Raw genomic sequence first — 22,379 nt, forward strand, 5'->3', positions numbered from 1 at the left:
ATAAAAACAAGAGCAAATAAGTTATAACATGGTGTGCTGGCTATAGATATTATAAGAGCAATGGGTAATGTGTTTGCAAACAGTAATGTTATCAACCAATTAAAACAGAAGCTTAACCATTGCAGCCCATCCTAAAGAGCTCTCATGAATTATTGCGTGCTACGGCATCGCCTGAATACCAAGCAAACAATTCTGCACTCACCGAACAGCTGGTGGGTACAGTCTCAAACATTCTGAGATAACACAGTTCAAATACTTAAGTTTAGAAATATCATCAAATGAAGGCTCGCCACCCTGTAAAAAAAAGTAGGAAAACCAATTAATTCTTTTGGAGTTTACAACCATTGCTGCTCTGCTCTTGTAAAGGCACACAAAGCCACTGCTACACAACAACAGAAGTCATTAAGAAATTTCTGAATCTGTGAAATGTGACCACAAGTTGTACATTTGTCATGTGAATGTGTGCCAGCATTAAGAGTCCAGTGCCGCACAGCAGCTTTCAGCCACAGCTTCACAATTTTCTCATTTATACACTGACTGTGGCATAACTGACAATCATGTGCATCAGTAAAATGTGATGCACATAAGCCACAAGCAGATGAAACTGCCGTTGACAGGATTTGTGACAAATCTGCTATGTTTACTTTCATAGCGACATATTTCAAGCAGAATGTGGTTCCCAGTCTTTACATGAAGATGTAAACGAAGTAGTAAACACGTATGATCAACCTTACACTCTGGGTACAAGCATCCTTGGTCTGCTTACTGCAGCAGTTGCTCCAGTAGAAAAGGAAAAGGCCTTACACATCTTTTCAAGCAATCATCCACTTCCCCCTTCAATCTCTGCTGGACTTCAGGGTGCAGAGCTAGGAGATATGCAGTGTGCGCAATGACTGAAGAGGTTGTGTCTTGTCCCGCAATGAAGAAAGTAACGCACTGCGCCAGGGCTTCATCTTCATTTAAAGCTGTAAGCAACGTTAAGAGATATATATATAGATTGCACAGCCAATGGAACGACATGAGGCTCTCTTTAATAGTCATCAAGTGATGATCATAATGTCATCTGATAGCACAAACAGCAAACACAGCAAAGCGCAACTTTAATAATGCAAGCAACAAACAATAATCTTTATAGCATTATGCCTGTAAACCATTCATTCATATCTATTTATTGTATCAGCCAGTCTCCTCATCAGAGTATTAAATCAGAACTGAACCGAAAACTGAAAACCTCAATGGGGTATCTCAATGTGGGATAGGCATGTTAGTATTACACTCATGAGTGCTTGAAATTGGTGACCCTTAAATAGTGCTCCGCTGGTCAGAGAACTATGTATGATTGTTAAAATAAAGAAGCACTTTCTAGCTAGGCGGTGGCTTTTGATTGCACTGGTATGTAAATTGAATTAGGTGCAATAGAAATGACACAGTGCTTCTGACGTATGCTTCCACAATGTGATCTTTAAATCAAAGCCTGCTATCCTAGGTTTACTGAAAATGTTTTATTTATAATAACCGGGTAAGACCAGCCCTCTTGGTGATGACAGTCTGAAGAAGAAGGGGAGATAGGAGGGGAACTAGGAAAGGGGCAAGTTAAAATTGCACAGACAAAGACATCTCAGAGAAAGATTCTACGAGAGCCCAAAACCCCTTGTCTGTGCTACATGTATTGACCTCCTATTGACCTATCAACCCTCTTGACCTCTTGCATTGCTGGCGACTTGCGGGATGGAGGGCTGCGAGCAGCCTACTTATGATCTTGCGTCGGTGCTAGGTAAAGGCAGTGCAATCTTATAATCAAGGTGGAAGACATCGGCTCACTTTCCAATGTTGCACCTTAAACAGCAATCTGTACATATGTCCGGCCTGCTATGCCAAGAAGCCATGCCTTTAGAAAAGAGTGCCGGCCTCATAGGTGCCAGCACGGTGCCTGTCCTTACTCTCCTTAATGCTTGTCTGCACTCCTTCTGAATAGAATCCGGAGGCCGAATTCACAAAACGTTTCATGAGTAAGTGTGCTCTTTGCCATTGGCTGGCCAGCTTCACTAATAATACGTCCAGCATCAGGATTGGCTGAAGTTTTATCTTACGGTCAACTCTAGTGCAAGAGCTTTTCGTGAATAAGAGCCCAGGGCCCGTATTCAGGCAGCATGCTTGTTGCCATGCCATTCTCAAGGCTAGACTGCAATTATTTCCCACCAAGGTTACGCAGAAAGGGACACCAAGACACCGGGCACAAGAAAATTGCCACAAATGTCGAAGTGTAGTCTCTATCCAGATAAAACATTTAGGATGCTGTGTAGCATCCCAAGTAGCCACGCGATCCTCCTGCACAAACTAAGACTATATTTAAATTGCATCCAACGAATGGACATTGACCTCTTTGTTAACGTCGATTAACAACAGACTGTTGAGCAAGAAACATTACAGGGCCCTCAGCCAGACATGATATCAACAAATCGAGCGATCAAGGCTCTCTCAGAATTTTTATTTAAAACCGCCTTAAATTTAAGACTGTCAATAGGCCCTTTGGACAAGAACGTCATGTCTATAGTCCTTCCTTACTGTCTACCCTCAAAATCAATCCTCATACCCCTAGCTTTTTTTTCTCTTTTCCTTACCTGTGCAAAGAAGAGAAACATGCCAGAGGACTTTCTTCATTTCCTCAATAAATTCTGCTTTCTCTCTCTCTCTCACTAAAACTTCACTTCATATGGATTCTGGAATTGGTGTTGCATCTGCCTAAATTCTTTTGCAACTACTAACAACGTAAAGTAACATGCCAGAGGACTTTCTTCATTCCCTCAATAAATTCTCTCCTCTCTCTCTCTCACTAAACTTCACATGGATTCCGGAATTGGTGTTGGATCTGCTTAAATGCTTTTGCAACTACATGTACTAACAACGTATGGCCTGAAGAACAACAAGCGTGATATTTCCGTGCAGCTTAGCAGCAGTGTCAACTTTTTGTAGGAAATAAATATATACTGTTTTTCTGTAATTATTCCTCAGTTATGCAAGTGAACTGGTGGTTTAATGACATGATAGCATAGATAACGATGGTCATTGTATGCATAATGGCAAGGATGGACATATGAAGAATGGGCACGCCGGCAAAAATCTCTGCCTTCTAATAAAGAGCTTTTCTCTCTCTCTGTGTCCAGTTTCAAGCTTTTAACTGCTGTTGCAGTTGGCCCATCAGCAACTTTCTTCTCTGATAAAAGTAAAACATTAAATCTACACTTTGCCCCAGCTCTCCTTTTTTTTATTACTGTTGTCCTCTTTGTTAGTTTTACTTATGTGACGAGTACTCCCAGTTTTTCACAGCATAAAAATAATAAAGAAAGAATAAAACTTTTCAAGCTGGACAAGTTCACTTTTACTGAAGGCCAGCTCTGTCAAGCGAGTCAAGCAAGGCAGCTATACTGCCCAGTTAAGGTTAAACGTTGCGAAGTATTCCAAGCCATGAAGTACAATGGCAGTCACTAAACATACTCAAAATTTACAGTTAACACTCGTGATCAAGCAAGATATTTTAAGGAAACCACAATAAATTATGAAATTTTCCAGTGAAACATGCTGCCAACCTTTTAAGTCGGCAGTCTGTTCAACAGCTAGCTCTGTGCCTAGGTTGTATAACTTGTCTTCAGCGTCCTGCGATACTTCGCTGCTGCCCCGAAGGCCACCACCTTGTGCATCAACCATTAACTGCAAGAAGTCGTGGTGTTTCTGCACAGAAGAAGAGCAATATTTTTCCACATCAAAAACAACAGCTGCAAAAGAGGAGCACAAAAGATGAGTGAGAAACATAGTTTCACTGTGTATTCAAAGGAATCTTTTTAACATGCTAGTTTACATCTGTCTATACATCTCTACATTGTAGATGTATAAATAGGTCATAATGTTACTCATACATTGTGAAAGAAAGCATCCACACAGTGCAATGTCACATAGATTTTTGCAGCACTGGCTAGTTTTCCTATTAACAACATTTTCACCTCAACAGAAAGTGTGTAACATTTCTAGACAATGCCAATGTGAAAGTAAACAAAGTCAATAAACACACAAGATACTCCATTTAATGTATAGCAGGCAATGCTACAAAGGCTAGAGAGACCTCTCAGTGCTCACATTCGCGACCAAAATATAGCGCACTACATGTAACAGATATAGGTAGGCATGTGTCCTGCATAGGTCGACAAAATAAACACGACTTATTCAGACTTGTCATAATTTTACTCAGCCAGGCTCAATCGGACTCAGAATTATGGGTTGGTCCAAGTCTGAGCAGGTCAACTCAAAAGTAAGTCTGCCAACCCATGGTGTCATGTAATTTGATGTAACATTAAATGTTACACGTTTATGTCACAAATATGACATATTAAATATATGGTAGACATCACAGATCTGAGGATATTTGCAACCGAACAAGCTGGAGTGGCACACAGCAACCACAGCGCACCACTTACACTTGCAACTAAAATGTATTACGTCACACACTAAGCAGCACAAAGAGGCACAAATAATACATAACTTGATGTAACCTCATATTGAGAAGTTGTAATATATGAAGTATTTGTTCTGCAGAAGATGTTGCAAACAAAAGCAACCACACGGGAAAAGACACTAAGCGAGATTTCTATGACCACTCTGCTCAGGAACATGCAATTCCTGACATAATTCTTATCCTTGATGGAGGCAGCACGAAGTAACATAGATGAAGGGAAAGAAAGCACAGCCTATAAACCGAGGATTTCCTTGAAAAACAGACAGATATCTGAAAGGGCACATGGTCCTACAATTCTGGCTATGCTAGAGTCTGAACTATAAATCGTACGGCTGCACTTATTTCTTTGTTTGACAAGGTGCCACCTATAATATGCACAATGCTAAAATCTTCCAGGCCAAGGTGCCCTTATTTTTTTAGCAATGCGAGAATGCAGATCACATAGCAATGAAACTGCATCTGAACACGAGTTATTGCATGCAGTGACAACAAGGACTTACCTCTGAAGACAGTTTCCTTTTCTCAATAATATTCAAGCAGATACTTTTGAAGAACATAAATGCATCAGAGCCAAAGAAACGCAGCTTTAGCAGCTTCATAATGATTGGAAACAGTCCACAGATGTAAACTGCACAAGAAAAGAGTCACTTTGATTAAGTTGTGCACCCTATGCATTCACTTAAGTACCTACAGAATAAGATAACAGGCAGTGTAACCTTCACATTGAAGGCTGTCCTTGCTTTGGAAACAAACTCATTGGTTTGATCAGTGTGGGAATTGAGCTTTGTCCCAAAGGCACACCTTGCAATGACATCCAAAGTATAATGTCCAAAGAACCTGCAAAAGCCCGTCTCAGCATCTCCCTCAAAACTGTTTGCAAAACAGTACTGCTCACTCCTTAGCGTTCAGCTCTTTTCCACCTTCAGCAACTTTCAGCAAGTGCTGCATCAAGGTTTCGGCGCAGTCTTGAACGAGTTCATTCATCTAGGGGAAAGCACACAGAATATAAGGATTAGGGCTTGGAAATTGGCCAAGCTGATGTCCCAATTAACTAATAGTCACTTAGTTCGCAATTTATTACAATGACAGTGCACTTAGGTTCATGGCAGGCTACTAGATGTGTAGAAGGAGCTTAAGCAAGGAGAGTAATTAAATGTTTAGACTTGTGCGAGCACATACAGTTGAAGAGTAGTATAGTCTTATGAGTGAACTTTACTGAAATATAAATTTACACATCCATGGAATCATAGAGTTTTGTACTGAAATCTGTGACTTGCGGAATTTCCTTTATCTGGTGGTACTTACAGCATTCGCATTAGGAAGAGCTAGGCATGACGACACGGACACAAGTAGACACAGAACTTGTGCTCGGAAATGGCAGCGCCACTCCTCATTCAGCGACACGTGCGGGCCTACATGGAAGATGCACGAAATGACATTTCATCTTACCTCAAGAAGGCCAAATCCCTAACCTTGGAACTGTTTTTTTGGCTAAGACACATAAATAGGGGATCTGTTTTCAAGCGACTGTTTCAGAGAAAGAGACTTTGCAGTATGCTGTTGCTAGTTACCTGCAAAGCTGCTTAGCACCACTAAGCTTTTCAGACCCATGCCCCATACCCAACTCCCAGGTAGTAGTTCAGTTTTACAGCGAAGCTGTTTATGGCTAGGTTCTGGCGGATCTCGTCTCTGTGGACATAGACCAACTATTTTTCATACGTGGGCCGATCCTGAAGATAGTGCAACACTGGCCTGACCCGCAGCGGAGAAGTGGGTGTTAAGCACTCCCCGTACACGGGCCAATCTCAAAGAGCAAAGCCGGGCCGACCTGTGGCGGAGGTGAAGTGGGCATTAAGCAATCCCCATATGTGGGCCGATCCCGAAGATAGTGCAATACCAGGCCGGCCTGCTGCGGAGGTGAAGCAGGTGTTAAGCACTTCCCATACGTGAGCCAATCCCGAAGATATTGCAATGCCGGACTGACCCATGGCGGAGGTGAAGCAGGTGACAGGCACTTCCCATACACAGGTCGATCCTGAAGATAGTGCAATACCAGGCTGACCCATGATGGAGGTGCAGTTCGACATTAAGGGGCCCACATACACAGCTTCGCTGGTCATTTTTCTTCACAGAGTGGAAGGGCACTGAATTTCTTTAAGCGAAGCTTTCTTTGCCTTTTCCTTTGACTTTCCCACTCCTGCTGCTGCTGCTGTAGTTGCTGCTGTTCAGCACACTGCCTTGTGGGATGTTTCAGAATGTGTATATACATGGGAGAAGTGTGGCAGAGAAGAAAAGAGACGCGAGGAACTTGTTTGGACCGCACCACGTCGAATTTGCACAATGCCCTCTGGAGCTCCCGGGCCGGCGCCTCATTAGCCTTTTGACAGCTGTAATTATCCGTGACCCCCCACAAGCGCTTACCTTTCTAACAACGTGCAAGTCCAGAGGGAAGCTAGTGCAAATGGAAGAGAGGAGGGAGGAGAGGGAGCAGGGAATTGGTAGAATTGACGCGGTCGCAAAATGAGTGAATAACAGCCTTGCCGCTCTTTGCTTGCAGTTCCCATACAAATACAAGCGGGTGGGGGGATAGGGAAAAGGTGATGTGAGAAGGCAAGGAAACGCTGGATAAACTTAAGTTCAAGGTACGGTACGGTGTGTTTCTGCTACTTCTGAAAAATGAAACCATGCAAATATGTCCAGCTGACACCTTACGCAGGGTGTGCAGAAGCAGAGCCGCATTAATTAAAGTGCACCGCAGGGTCTAGGTGACACAACGGAAGCAGTTGCACGTCAAATGAAAACTGCTGTGCGCACCGCGATAGCTTTGCAGCTATGGCATTGCTCGAGGTCGCAGATTTGACCAAGGCAGCCGCATCTCGAGGGGTGCAAAATAAAAACCGCTCGAGCACTTTGATTGAGGGACATGTTAAAGAACACTACGGTGCCAAAATTAATCCGGAGTGCACCACTATGGCCTGCCTCATAACTTGATTATGGTTTTTGTGCATACAGCCCCAGAATTCGATTAAAGTGTAATACTTCTACCACGATGCAATGTGCCATGTGAGGCACTAAATATGCTCAACCCCCTCAGAGTTTAGGAAGTATGGCACACAACAATGCTGCAAGCGAACCCCTCCCCCTGTGTACTACGCAGACAAACAGCAGTCGTGCACGCAAGGTAACGTTTAACATCAACTCACCACTCTGGTGTCGGACAAAACGTTGAAAAAATTAAATATTCACCGTCAACATCATTGCTAATCATCATCGATCACAGAAAACAGCACAGAAAGCTTCGCCTACATCGATTCCCACAGTGCATGGTATCTGCATAATATTTTGAAAGAGGAGAACTCAGCTAGATGTTTAGCTTTCTGTCACAGCTCGGCACCTCTGAAACATCCCTGCCGCATGACGAGTTGTGGCTGCTTTGTTTTTGGCAACAGCAATGGTCATGTTAGCTGCGAGTTTAGCGCGGTGCTCCAAAGTCAGATTGCCCACCCAAGAAAACCATCTAAGGTTCCACAAGAAAGCCACTGCTTTAAAAGGAAAGTATGGGTCTGTGTATGTATGCAGGGCAGCACATAGGGGGAGCAGAAAGAGATCAGTGGAGGCAAACTACCAGATGGTGAATGTGGTGTTTTGTAGCGCAAGGGCCAAATGTGGAACCAGACAGTGTTGGAAAAAACTCCCGTGTAGATGCCACATTGTGTCGCCCAACATTTTTGCTCGCCCTTTCTGGTGCAGCCAGAAATCACCATTATCATTATTAGCCTATTAATGCTCAGCGAAGAGCTAGGCCCAGGGAGATCCAATTACTGATGTCTACTGGCACCATGCTATGCCTGGAAATTTTATCCCACCACCCCACCACGCAATCCTCTAGCAGTATCGACTCCCTTCCCTTGGCCCATTCTGCCGCTGCAACAGACCACCTCTGCAGCTGCTATCTTTCAGTTCTTCCTCTCAACGCAGCTTGCACACATCCACTCCCTTGCCAAATGAGTCCACAGATAACCACCTTGCGGAGCCTCCCTGTGGCAAAGGCAGGGCTAGCAGCAGGTCGAATCTTCCTCCAACGGTCCACGGTGACCATGCTCATCATGTTGTCCAACATTGGGTCATTGAATTTCATATGCTGCAATCGCAAAGTCATCGGTCAGAGAAATGTGCATGAGTGAGAAATCACAACTCTCATGAGCGCAAAATAGAGTCACTCGGGTATTTTCAGACCACACAGAACAAGTAGGCTCAATGCATTACCAATTGAAGGCAAAATAAATAAATAAATATGTTGCACAATGCTATATTGCTCAGTCGCACTCTGTAAAAATGTAGCTGCTGCAATCTAGTGTCACCTCATTTGCTCACATCTACCTCAGTTTCGTGGAAGAATGATGAGAGGGAATGGTTTACAAGGAATAATCACATAAAACACTTGTTTGGTTACATATTATCTTGTTTGCTTTCCAAACTCGCACAAGATATTTGTGATTTTGTACATAATCAGATTCCTCAGTTTATAGGTGTAGTACCCATGCATTATCTGTTGGCAAGAGTAGTGGACTAGACTTTGCTTTAGATGAAACTTTGAACATCCTGCCAATGCAACATTCGCAACATTACATTGCAGTGCTATTTCCACGGCAAACATGAGACAAATGAATAGACTAGGCATGACAGAGTGTCTACTATCAATTAATCTTTATTGTTTGATTCTGTAGAATATATATGCTGAAACCATACAAGTAAAGTCACACACTCAAATAAAAATTTATGAGGATAAAGACAATCAAGTATCTTTAAGCACATAAACTAAAGTAAAATTTGTAAAGAAACGAAATTTGTATTGCTTCTTAAGGCGTACGATTCTCTTAAGGGGTGCTACTCGCTTATCTAACAATACTTTTTCATCCACTTTAATTTCCATTAATTTATCGTTTCTTTATTTCATTTACTAAGCACAAGTAATTTCCCCTATGTTGTCCTTGGTGTCAGTGTTTGTTGGCTTCTTATGATAACACTCGAAACCACTGTCTTGCAAGTCTTTCTAGAAGTTTAAGCCAAAATAAGCTGACCCCAAATGCATCAGAAACACATATACAATATTCTGCCCTATAAGCAAGTCACTATACCATCCGCTTGTGTGACAACTGTCTCCTGATTATTAACAGTAGGAGATTCACAACAAAATATTTATTATTGCTGACGAAGTTTCATAGCAATGGCAGATATCAAAGTCTGCACAATGACCACTAGTATGAGTGTTAGCTTTAACCTTTTCAGGTGCCAATTAAATCTGTCCATTAAAAATGTAGCTTGAGCACGTTTCTTGCATTTTCAGTCATAAAGAGCATGCAGCTACAGAAAAGACAAAGAATATGCAAAGCTGCAGTGAGTTTTGTCAAGCTTAGAGAATATGTAGTCCATACTACGACTCTCTATAGAACTGCCATACAGGAATGTATCAATCCTTTTATGCCTAGCTGTACGTGTACTTGGAAAGCACGTAAGCGGCATATTGAAAAATGTGCCTGATGTAATACACTGTGAAAAGCAATGCAATCAGTGAAAATGCTAAAGGACGACATAAGGACATCAAGAACAGGCACCCAGCCACCTACTTTCCAGCTCATTTTTCCAAAGTTGGAGCACATGTCCAATCAAGAATGTTTCAAGATGTATGCAACACATTTTAAATGTAGTTAGCTTCATCAGTGTTCTTTCTTTAGATACACTATTTTGGCACGCACAATTGTGCAGACATTACCTGAAGGGGTTAAGAAAAAAATACTAATTAGCTTTTAATTAGTGATTTTAAAGGGGCCCCGAACTACTTTTTATCGAAGCGGAGAAATGCATTTGAAGTGAGAATAGGCTATTTCAGAAATACTTTGCCACAAGAAGTAGTTCAATGCTTTCAGCAGAAGCGGAGTTATTGGCAATCAAAGGCAGCCTTCGCAGTGCTTTCGCTCCTTTTTCAATGCCTTGCACTGCGAAGGCTACGGCGGAGCAGGGTGTGCCCACAATGGTCCACCTTCTAAATGTCACCATGGCACACAGTTCAAGTTTGGTTTTGGATGTTAATGCCGACGCCACTTCCAATTTTGGTGCCTATGACACACCAAACAAAACAAATGTGGGTGTACTCAGTGAGCTTAGCCAGTGGACTCATCGTGGCACCACGTAGCAGACCCCAGTCACATGCAACGGTAATGTGCATGCGCAGCACTTGCTTTGTGCACGACAAGGCTTGATTGCGTGTGCTCATGTGCAGCAGATTGACCATGCTACGTGGTGCGGACCAGCTTTGTCCTTCACCAGCTTGACCAACAGACAGTAGCCACATCCAACTTGCGCATTTTTGAAGCGCTACCAATTAGTCTGCCAAAGCATCTACCCAGAGCGGCCACAAGTGAGCATGCACTGGCAAGCATGAGTATCGCCTGACCTTAAGTTTCGCGTGGATCAAGGCTAGTTGAGCATTCAAAACTAGTCAAAATTGGAGTGACCTGACAGCTACGACACCGATAAACAGGGTGGCCAAAGTTTATTTTTTATGTGGGCTGCTGCGGCCCAGCGTGAGCAGGTGACGGTCGCCTTCTGGAAGTACGTAATTATTATTGAAATCTCATTTACTTCAGCCTGTTTATTTAACTTCATCAATAAATATACACAGTAACAGTAGGAAGAAGCAAACTGATCCAAACACCCTTTTTGATTGATGTCAGCTGTTGACAAAGTGCTGCTTGCTGGGCCAGTTGGTTCACACTGACACTTGAGAAAACCAGTGAAAAAATTGAGATACAAGCACGACAGAAAGAAGAGACCACAACGCTGGACTAGCAACTGACATATATTTGAAAACAGGGATCAACACTCAAACATCAAACCGCTGACACATGTGCAATGCTCTTAGCAGGGTACATTATCTTTAATGATGAACACACCATTTTTCCCCAACAACTTTGTCTTTAAGTTCAGCCTTTTAGAAAAGCTATCTCTTTATCACTCGGAGAGATAGACGGAAGACTGATGCATTTTCCTTCCTCTTGTATACTGATATAAAACGACTCAAGTATTTCTCTTTCGATTTTCGTCCTGCCCCTGCCAAGAATCGTCACATTTTCAAAAGTTGGCGCACAGTCACGCTGACGACAGTGATGACAATGAAAGGCCAGTGCAAGCATGGTGCGTTGACCAACTCTCAAGGAGCTGGTCACCTGGCCTTTCATTGTTGTTGTATGTTTGTTGAAACAGACATGTTACATTTATCAAGAATAAAAGCACTGAGCACACACGCATTTATACTGCAGCAAATAACAATATGCACACACACACACACACACACACACACACACACACACACACACACACACACACACACACACACACAAACAAAACAGTAGATTAAGGTGGCAGACTGCATCTTATCACCTCTTGTTTAGTAATCTGAGTTAACTGGCACGAAGAGAGATTGATGTGGTGCTGACACACATGTCACCGCTCTGCATGATAATAAAGTCTCCCGATAGCTTGCAAGCTAATCTGTCCTTACTTCTGGTTAAAATTTAAAAAAGAAAATTGCGACCATGGAGTAGCCACAATTAATTCTAATTCATATGTTAATTCTGTAGGTTGAAAACTGCAAGAGAGCCACTGAGGCCACTATGAAAAGCCGAGTTTTAGCAGACATAATAAACAGTACGTGTTCACGTGGTGGATAATGCTACTGAAACGAACATGCTAGAATATTTTACAAACAACAGTGAGTGAAGTGGGCCTTTGATTAGAAACTGCTATGAGGTCCCAACTTGCGCACAGGCACAACATTTGCCAGCTTATCAGGCAAGGTGCACCTAGAGATGGAGCGAACACAAGGGGAAAGCAATATGGGAGGCAAATCGTGAGGTCCAGCTGCCTTAATTGTGTCCAAACCGTTACACTTTTTTTGTTTCTATTTTGATCAAATGCAATTCCTTGCATAGGCAGCACATTGTACATTTTGCCAAAATATAACATCAGGGCATCCCTAGCTTAATGACGAGCAAACAATGAACCAGAAAGGTTGCTGAAACGCTTTTCTCTGCCAAAGTTATCAATGACAACAGTGCCATCATGGTCAAGGGCAGGAACATATGCATGGTCCCTCTTGTTTATTTTGATAGGCTGTGAAATTTTTTTGGCTGATCTTGAGTCACAGATGGAAAGACGAAAAAATGCATGATTGGCCTGCTTTGCGATGGCCTTCAATTTTGTCATCATACATCATAAGGTTCAGAGGCTTTCATGAGGTGCTTTTAGTTTTTAGCCTTTGCCCCTAGCAGGCTCCGCATAGAGACCGTCTGCTGAAATAAGAACTGTGAACAAGAAGAATATACTATGTTTAAAGCACAGGAAAGCAAAGTCAACAGTAACCATTATGCCACTTCATTGTTCTTTGGTGGGATAAGCTAGTGACAGCTTGAGTCTCCTCAGCATTATGCAGAAGTGCTGAAGAAAGACATTAATATGTGGGAGTCTCTTAATACCTAGACCTCAAGCCACCTAGGGCCACTACATAGGCACTAGTTGACTAATAAAAGATTACAGGACATACTTACTCTTCTGTCTGGGAGAGACTGGAAACTCTTGACAAGCACAAGCTTCACCAAATTGGGATCCGAGACAATCAATGTTGGCTTAGGCCCCTCAAAGGCGCTGTGGTCAATGAGAAGAAAATAAGGTGATTACATACTGCTGTGCACACTTTTGTTATATACCTACCCAAAAATCTTTCCATATTTCTTCTGCCTATCCATGTCAATTTCGTGAATTGGCTGGAAAAGCCCAAAGGAATGTTTCAGGAATGGTGAAGAGCTGCTGTTTCTCTTCATAGCATTGCTCACACATAAGTGTTTCGAAACCACAGTGGGTCACATCATGTCACACTCTCGTGATCATTTACGTCCAGTTTCTCTCCATATTAAACAAAAGTCAAACAAATGTGCTACTTACAATTTGAACACATTTCACAACACACTGCTGACAAAGCAATTCTAATCTACACATATGTTTGAGCTTTGACACATTCTATGCAATGCTCCAAAGAAAGAACACCGACAACCTGTTGATGAGAAGCCTTCGTGGGCTCAATCCTAGAGCTTCTTGTATGGCGAACCAAGTAGTATGGCGAAACACTGCTGTCCTGTTATACATAATGAAATAAGTAGCACCATACCTTTGCAAATAATGTTGGCTCATATGTATCTCCAAAGCACACAGACAGACCTCTTAACCCTTTAAGATGAAGCTTTAGCTCGAGCCCATCTCCGACGTGGCATATTCAAATACATGTAAAATGCAGAAACGTTTTTCTTAAATAATACCTTGACTGACTTTAATGAAGTATTTTGCATTTCAGATTGAAAGGTAAATTCTAGTGACTGTTGGAAGCAGAATTTTGATTTAAGGCCTGAATATTGTTAAAAAGATTTTCAAAAATTCGAAAATTTCAAAAGAAATAGAAGCACGAAGTTTACAAGTTAATAGCTCTGCATCAAGAACAGATATCATGGTTCTGTAAACAGCGTCCATTAGATCGTTCAAAGCAGACAAATTGGAGATGTCAATTTATATCTTACGTGAACTATTTACATTGTGTACAAGGGTTCTACAAAAGCTGTATTTAAGTATTAATAAATTTTTTTAGATTCATGCGTAACATATGAATTTTGTCCACTTTAGATGTACTATTAGATGCAATTAACATAATTGTGATATCATTTTTCATTGCTGAGTTACAGAGTTGTAAACTTGATAGTTTAGATTTCCGAAAATTTTCGATTTTTGCCAATTTTTTATGAACAATAGACGACTTAAAAAAAAAACATCCAAAACAACAGTAACTAGATTTCAAGTTCTTTTAAATGCAACATACCTTGCAAAATTTGGTGCAGTGGTTGCCGAGAAAACCGAATTCTCCTTTCACGTGTATTTAGATAGGAGCACCTGAGCTAAAGCTTCCTCTTAATTAACGATGACACCTATCAGTAGCCCCCAAGATATGGTTACATGAAGGAAGAGTCAGTAACACGAGCAACTATTTACAGGTTATATTCACAACAGCGGTTGCAGCGCTGACCGGTTAGATTTACAACGCGAGCCCAGTTCGTTCTTCCTCCTCTTTTCTCGAGTGATGGTGCCCACGTGCCTCGTTCAAACAATCACATACCACACGCGTGTAGCATAATCCCCTGGCAGCAGAAGCGACATCCCGGAGCGTCTAAATGTCATCACTCGGAGGGTGATACTGCTTCAGTCGTGTAACGTGCACAATATCACTGGACTGGGAAGCAGATGGGGCGTCAGGGGCGATCTCGTAGGTGAAGGGAGTCACGGCACAAAGCACTCAGTATGGGCCTGTGTAACGAGACAGCAGTTTCTCTGACAGGCCGACCTGACGTGATGGAGACCACAGAAGCACCAAAGAACCAGGCGGGAACTGTACGTCTCAGTGTCGCCGGTCGTACAAACGCCTTTGACTCTCTTGGGATTTCAGAAGGCGGTCACGGGCAATTTCCCTTGCGTGGGCACAGTGGGCAATGGTGTCAAGTGCATATTCACTGGTCCGTGCCGCGTGTACAGGGAGGGTTGTGTCAAGGGGCAGTGATGGCGCAGCTTGTAGGAAGCGTTCGGGTGATGGCGTAGCGCGTGGCGTAATCCTTGGCCACAGCGATCCAGCTGTTCCCAGAGGTAGAAAGAGGAAAAGGGCCAAGTAAGTCCAAACCAACCCGAAAGAATGGTTCCGAAGGAATGGTTCCGAAGGAATGTCGAGTGGTTGAAGGCACCCAGCAGGGAGCGTCGATGGTGTCTTGCATCGCTGGCATTTCTCACACGCAGCTACATATCTTCGAACAGAGCGAGCAAGTCCTGGCCAAAAGAAGTGTCGGCGGATCCGGTCATAGTTACGTGACACATCCAGGTTACCGGCAGTGGGGAGGTCATGAAGTTCATAGAGAACAGCCGAGCGAAGGTGTTTAGCGATCACAAGGAGTAATGCAGGGCCGTCGGGGTGAACACTGTGGCGGTAGAGTACGCCATCTTGAAGTGTGAATAAGCTAAAGGAACTGCTGGGAAGTGATGATTCCAGGCGGTCAATGATGATATGCAATGACAGTTCATGGCAGTGCTTGTCGGTGACATGGAGCAGTGGAAAAACGGAGAGAACACAGCCGTCGGAGTCAGTATCAGACGTAGAGGTCGCGTCTTCGACTGGGTAGCTAGAGAGGCAATCTGCGTCCTGGTGTTTGCGTCCTGACTTGTAAGCCACTTTGTAGAGATATTCTTGTAGTCGGAGGGCCCAACGACCGAGCCGGCCAATAGGACCCTTGAGCGACGAAAGCCAACAGAGCGCATGATGGCCTGTGATTACTGAGAAGGGCTTGCCGTATAAATATGGGCGAAACATTGAAACAGCCCAGACGAGTGCAAGACATTCGCGCCCGGTGACCGAACAGTTACACTCTGCAGTTGTCAGGAACCAGCTAGCGTAGGCTATAAGGTGGTTTTGTCCGTGTTGGCGTTGTGATAAGATGGCGCCGATCCCATAACCACTGGCATCGGTTCGAAGCTCTGTAGGTGTGGACGGGTCAAAGTGGGTCAAGACCGGTGGATTGGTGAGAATCATGATAAGGTGTTAAAATGCGGCAGCCTGAGGGGAACCCCACGTAAAAGGCACGTCCTTCTTCGGAAGTTCAGTGAGTGCTCGAGCGATTGCTGCGAAATCGTTCACGAACTGTTGGAAATAAGAACAGAGCCTCACAATACACCGGACGTCTTTGACAGACGAAGGTACAGGAAAAGCCATTACTGCTCGAACCTTCTCCGGGTCGGGTTGTACTCCGGAAGCATCGACGAGATGGCCTAGCACTGTAATCTGTTGGCACCCAAAGTGGCACATCGATGAGTTTAATTGGAGCCCAGCCTTGCGGTAGACGTCAAGGGTAGCTGCGACGCACTCAAAGTGCGTCTCAAATGTAGGAGAAAACACAAGGACGTCGTCGAGATAACAAAGGCGAGTTGACCATTTGAAACCTTGAAGCAGAGAGTCGATCACCCGTTCGAAAGTGGCAGGGGCATTGCATAAACCGAATGGCATAAACTTGAATTTGTAGAGGCCATCTGGAGTGACGAAAGCGGTCTTTTCTTGGTCTTGCTCATAGACGGAAATCTGCCAATAACCAGATCGAACGTCGATAGATGAAAAGTATTTGGCACCGCGAAGAAAATCAAGAGCGTCATCGATTCGTGGTAAAGGGTTGACCTCCTCTTTAGTAATTCGGTTTAGGTGGCGGTAATCAACGCAGAAACGCCACATGCCATCTTTCTTTCTGACGAGCACGATCGGCGACGCCCAAGGACTCGACGAGGGCTCAACAATGCCTCTGGCGAGCATCTTCTTTACTTTCTGCTGAATAACTTGCCGCTCTGTCGTTGACGTGCGATACAGTCGGCGATGAATGGGAACAGCATCACCAATGTTGATCCGATGCTTAACAAAGGACGTCTGTGTGATGACGTAACGCCAAGTGCATGGCCGTTCTTAGTTGGTTACTTATCCGCTGGTGATATCAGTGCCCGTGATGACGAAGTGGCACGGCATGCACTTGGCGTTACGTCATCACAGTCTGACTAAGTGGTCGATTGGCAGTGTCAAAGATGTCGCAGTAGGAAAGCAAAAGGCGATATAGGGTGGCTGCTTGGTCAGGTGCGAGGTCGGAGCGACCATGGGACGTAATGGGCCGTTGAGGTTCAAGGTATCCTGCGGGTAATCAGGAGGATCTGGAGACGTGTTGGCTGCAAAAGAAGTGACGTGGTCGTCTGTCACTGACCGGAGCATGGCCACCACTATGCCTTCAGGTAACACTTGCTTCATCAAGCCAAAATTTATAACGAGGAGACACATCCGATTAGCGGCAAGGGTTACAACGGAGTGTGGCAGAGATGTCGCGCGCCAGGAGGACGTCACAAACAGGTGCGACGACATAGTCGCCATCAGGCACGGTTGCCGTTGAGGCCAATTCGATGAAGGTTAGGGCTATTGGAGGTAAGCGAACAAATGCTGTAGTGCAGAGGGTGTACAGTTGTTTGGGCGAACGTCTGAAAGAAGAAGAAGCTCGAGGCACAGCGTACCGGTGGAACAGTCGATGAGGGCAGAATGCGTCTTCAGTAAGTCGAGCCCGAAGATTAGTTCACGAGGGCAACTGGTCAGCACGGTGAACAGGAGTGGAACTTGGCAGCCAGTAATTCCTATGCGTGCAGTGCACATACCCCTGATGGCAACAGTGGCGCCATTGGCGATGCATACGGCTCGAGTGATGGCAGGCGTAAGAACTTTTTTGAGGCGACGACATAAGTTGGCGCTCATTATGGACACTTGGGCTCCAGTATCAATTAATGCCGTCAACGGAACATCATCTACGTCTACTTCAATTCGGTTCGTGTTGGTGAGGAGTGCCAACGAAGGATTTGGACAGGACGAATGTGATGCAGCACTACCTCCAAGAGCTGCATGGCCTAGTTTTACGTCCGTTGGTTTGGCGAGAAAAGCAGCGAGGCTGGGGTGATGGGGAGCGACGGCTGTCAGGGGCATCAGAAGTAGGGTACAGAGGGCGAGGTGAATAACAGCGAGCATCGGCGTATGGATGAGGAGCAGGGAATGAGCTCTAGTACGGCAGCATCCAGGTGGTGCGGCAGTGGCGGGATACATGACCAACGCAGTGGCAACGAAAGCAGATCAGTTTGTCATCTGGGGTTCGCCATTCAGCAGGATTGCATGGTCTGGAAGCGAAATACTGGTCATTACAGGTTGTGGACATGGGAAGGGGCGCCGAATCAGGTCGGAAGACAGAGCAGGCGGTAGGGATGCCAAGTTTTGCAATTTCTTGCCGCACAACTGCTTGAATAACGGAAATAGTGGGGGCCGCTTGGTCAATGGTACCGTCAGGGGGTCGTGGATGAAGGGGGGCGAGACTGGCCGCTTCAATCTCACAGCAAACGATATGTGTGACATTCTCTTGAAATGGTCGTGTGGCGGTAAGGGCGGAGCAAGAGGACGTGGCAAGGGTGTTTGGGAGCCGGGAAAATTGTGGGACGACGCGGCGGCTTTTGGCTACTTCGAAGCGGTGGCATTCTTTGACGATGGCGTCGACGGTAGAAACGTTGTTATACACGAGCAAATTGAAGGCGTCGTCCGTGATGCCTTTTAGGATATGGACCACCTTGTCAACCTCGGTCATGTGCTCGTCGACTTTCTGGCAAAGCGCAAGCACTTCCTGTATGTAGGAGACATATGATTCGGTCGACGACTGAACACAGCTGGAAAGCTCTTTTCGCGCAGCCTGTTGGCGACCTAACAGCTCGCCGGATAGGTTACGGAGCCTCCTTGAATATGTCCCAGCTGGAGAGCTCGACCTCATGGGTGTGAAACCAGACACGTGGTGTCTTGTCCAGATAAAAGATCACATTGGCAAGCATGATGGTATGGTCCCAGTGGTGGCTTTGGCTAACATGCTCATACATGCTGAGCCAGTCGTCGACGTCAACGTCATTTTGGGCGGAGAATGTCCCAGGATCATGGAGACTAGGAACCGTAACGTACATTGTGGTTGGCGCTGCAGGTGGCGATGGGGTGGTTCCATCAGAAGCCATGGCTGAGAAGACAATGGTGCGGCTGCTTCGGAGCTCCATGGCGAAGTCGGGGAACGTTCCACCTCCACCACAATGTTACGCGAAGGACGAGTCAGTAAGACTTGCAACTATTTACAGGTTATATTTACAACAGCGGTCGCAGCGCTGACTGGTTAGATTCACAGTGCGAGCCCAGTTCGTTTTTCCTCCTCTTTTCTCGAGTGATGGCGCCCATGCACCTCGTTCAAGCAATCAAATACCAAGCGCGTGTAGCATTATGTTTACTTTCTGTCTAAATGTGCAAAACACATTGCAAATAAACATAATCAAGAAAAAGAAAAGAAGTATTTTGCAGAAGACCTTTTTTCAGCAATAGGGGGTACACCCCAGGCAGGAAGCTGGAAGTGGGTTTCACCCCAAGCCACCTATAGCTTTGGAATTCGTCCAAAGAGCTCTTTTCATATCTGATCCATAGGTGTACATTTCAATTGTGTTATATCACATGTGCAACACTACAGCAGCTAGATATCTGGCATCGGTCTGCCTTGTCCGACAGGGTTTTCAGAAGATTGCGAGTTGCAAGCCGAACTTCTACCTCTTCCTATCTTCCTGCTTTAAACCAACGAATTATGCTTGCTGTCTGTCACTGAGTGTTGAACGAAGACATTTAGCCCGAAACTTAATACTCAATACCTAAAGTCAGCAAGCAAAAAAATATTTTTCTGGTATGCTGCCTGTAGGAAACATTTGTAAATAAAGGGTTAATTGAACAGCCCATGATATTCAGTAGGTTCCTCGATTTTTTTGTATATATTATATTTGGGCTACCTCATTCTTGGGGAACTGGATGTGTGCCCATTCTTGGCCAATCCTCCAGAATGGACCCAAGAACGGCAAAGCGAGTACAAGCTCGCCTGCTAGTGTCAAGACGGGTATCATCGGGCACGGTAAAATGCCTCCGCTTCCGAAAAATGATAGAGATTATCGTCAGGATCAGGGGAGGTCTGAATATTGCTTAAATTGGTGCGGCCATGGTGGCTGATGCAATCACGGCTGCTGCTTGCATAGACGAGGTGTAGCGAGAAGTGGACACAATCTGCTCCAGTTATCGGCAGAATATTGTGGTGGTTAGCACGCCGGAAAAAGAAAACGCTACGAAGTACGTGAGGATCAAGGATTTATGCATTGCTGGGCACATGCATGAAGCTGTGGCATATCGTGCGGCGCTGCATGAAACGTGCAAGGGAATCATAAGAAATGTTCCTTGCAGCGAGGGACCGAAAGCGTTCAGTCGCAAGATTGTTAACCCGCGTAATCCCCTGGCCCAGGCGTCAAAACGCATCAAGGATTTGGGTATGGTAATCATCGCCTTTGATGGGTACAAGGTGCCCAACTACGTTTGGTATGGTAACGCACTGGTTAGGTTCATGCTTTATCGCAAGCAGATTGATGTTTGTTATGCTTGCGGAAAGCTGGGGCATTGCGCTGACGTCTGCCCCTCGCCAGAAGAAGTGGTTTGCAGGGGCTGCGGTTCAACCAATCCCGGTGAGGCCCACCGGTGTACGCCCAAGTGTGAACTGTGTGGGGGAGAGCATATCACGGCTGCCAAAGAGTGCCAGCAGCGGTTCCGTAGCCCATATGTGTTCCGGCGCCGTCATTTTGAGTGGGCTATGGCGAATATCAAGGCTGAGGATGAAGAGAAGGGAGGCTTCAGGTACGCCAAAAGCCAGTTCCCGACGTTGGGGAAGACGCTGGAGGCTGGGCAAGGACAGGATCGTGGGCGTCGATGTTCAAGATCAAGATCAAGGAAACCAGGAAGAGCATCTCACAGCCGCTCCGGTGGCTGGTCCGGGTGCAGATCGGCGTATAAGGTGCACTTCGGACTGGATGGACAGTTGGGAACTGAGACTGCGCGTGGCCCCAATGGGACAGAGGAACAGGGTGTGCGCAAGAGTGGTGTGTTGCAGAGTCTACAAGGCAAGGGCCCTGGTGGAGCGGCCAGTGGTACTACATGGGCGGAGCGAGCAAGTGCTCGAATGGAGATGCCTAGTTTGGTAATGAATGAATGAATGAATGTGTATTGTTTAGTGGCGCAAGGACCAGGTATGGCCAAAGAGCGCCATGACTGATAATGTCGTGTTAAGCACTGATTTGTGAGTTGCGATGGTGGGAAGTAACATGGCTGTAAAGTGGCCTAAAATCAATCCGTATCATAGAAGCGTAAAATGATATATAGCATAAAATTATGATAGTGATACATGTAATTGTCTATGGATATAGTACGCATGATAAGTGATCACAGAGATAAATGCAAGACTATCGAAATAGCACCTATGCCTCCGGGAGGCCTTTGAGCCCAAAGGCTGGGAGGCATGTGCTTTCTTTTAATGCAGTTACCACAGCAGAAACCTCAGTTAAGAGGCCGTGCTACGGATTTCCTGGAGCTATAACGTGAAAACAATGTACATCTTTTAAAAATTTGGACAAGGATAGATATTTAAAGAGAGGTTCTCTACCTATGATCATTAGAGGATGAAGTGGAATTTGTTGCCGGGGTGGTAATGGAAAATGCTTTTTCCTATTAGCGTCTAATTCAGTGCATTGCAGCAGGATGTGGAGCACGGTAAGCGGCTCACCACATTTATCACACGTGGATGGATCGCCACCGGACAAGAGGTATGCGTGTGTGCTGTATGTGTGTCCTATCCTGAGTCTGCAAAGTGTTACTTCTGCATGGCGGTTCTTTGATACCAGCGGCCAGTTGCCAAGGTACGGCTTGATAACATGTAGTTTATTTTCTATTTCTTCATCCCACAAGCGCTGCCAGAAAGCCCTTAACTTTTTTCTTATTGAGGGCTTGAGGTCCATTACAGGGACAGTAGTGGAAGTGTTGGAAGCGTTCGCGTGGACGGATGTGGCTAGCTGGTCAGCCAACACGTTTCCCTCTATCTCTCGGTGCCCCGGCACCCAGCATACGACAATATGCTGCTTGGACACGTAGGTGGTTAGTAATGCTGAGTAAAGAGACAGGATTACAGGGTTTTGATATTTCTTGACAGTTTTCAAAGCATTTACGACGCTCAAAGCGTCTGTGTATATAACTGCCTTTGGGATATTATAACTGCCTTTGGGATATTAGAGCAACGGCAGGACCAGCCACACCATCAATTTACTAAAGTCGGCAACAAAACATGTGGCA

At 45.0% G+C, this 22,379-nt stretch overlaps 1 protein-coding gene across 3 annotated transcripts in view; it reads right to left on the minus strand.

Annotated features, from left to right (window-relative positions):
* The window catches only part of LOC126532364 (cytochrome P450 3A8-like), a 44,662-nt gene that overhangs the window by 8,935 nt on the left and 13,348 nt on the right, over positions 1-22,379 (minus strand). For all 3 annotated transcript variants that reach the window (XM_050180080.3, XM_055071556.2, XM_055071555.2), the window contains 9 exons: positions 13,277-13,329; positions 13,114-13,210; positions 8,532-8,648; positions 5,403-5,491; positions 5,199-5,344; positions 5,008-5,135; positions 3,588-3,729; positions 805-965; positions 203-294 (listed from right to left, as the gene is read on the minus strand). In XM_050180080.3, the coding sequence (XP_050036037.2) occupies positions 203-294; positions 805-965; positions 3,588-3,729; positions 5,008-5,135; positions 5,199-5,344; positions 5,403-5,491; positions 8,532-8,648; positions 13,114-13,210; positions 13,277-13,329 (1,025 nt within the window). The remainder of the gene's footprint in view (positions 1-202; positions 295-804; positions 966-3,587; positions 3,730-5,007; positions 5,136-5,198; positions 5,345-5,402; positions 5,492-8,531; positions 8,649-13,113; positions 13,211-13,276; positions 13,330-22,379) is intronic.

The sequence above is a fragment of the Dermacentor andersoni genome, chromosome 5 (assembly GCF_023375885.2).
Source record: "Dermacentor andersoni chromosome 5, qqDerAnde1_hic_scaffold, whole genome shotgun sequence".
Taxonomy (NCBI): Eukaryota; Metazoa; Arthropoda; class Arachnida; order Ixodida; family Ixodidae; genus Dermacentor; species Dermacentor andersoni.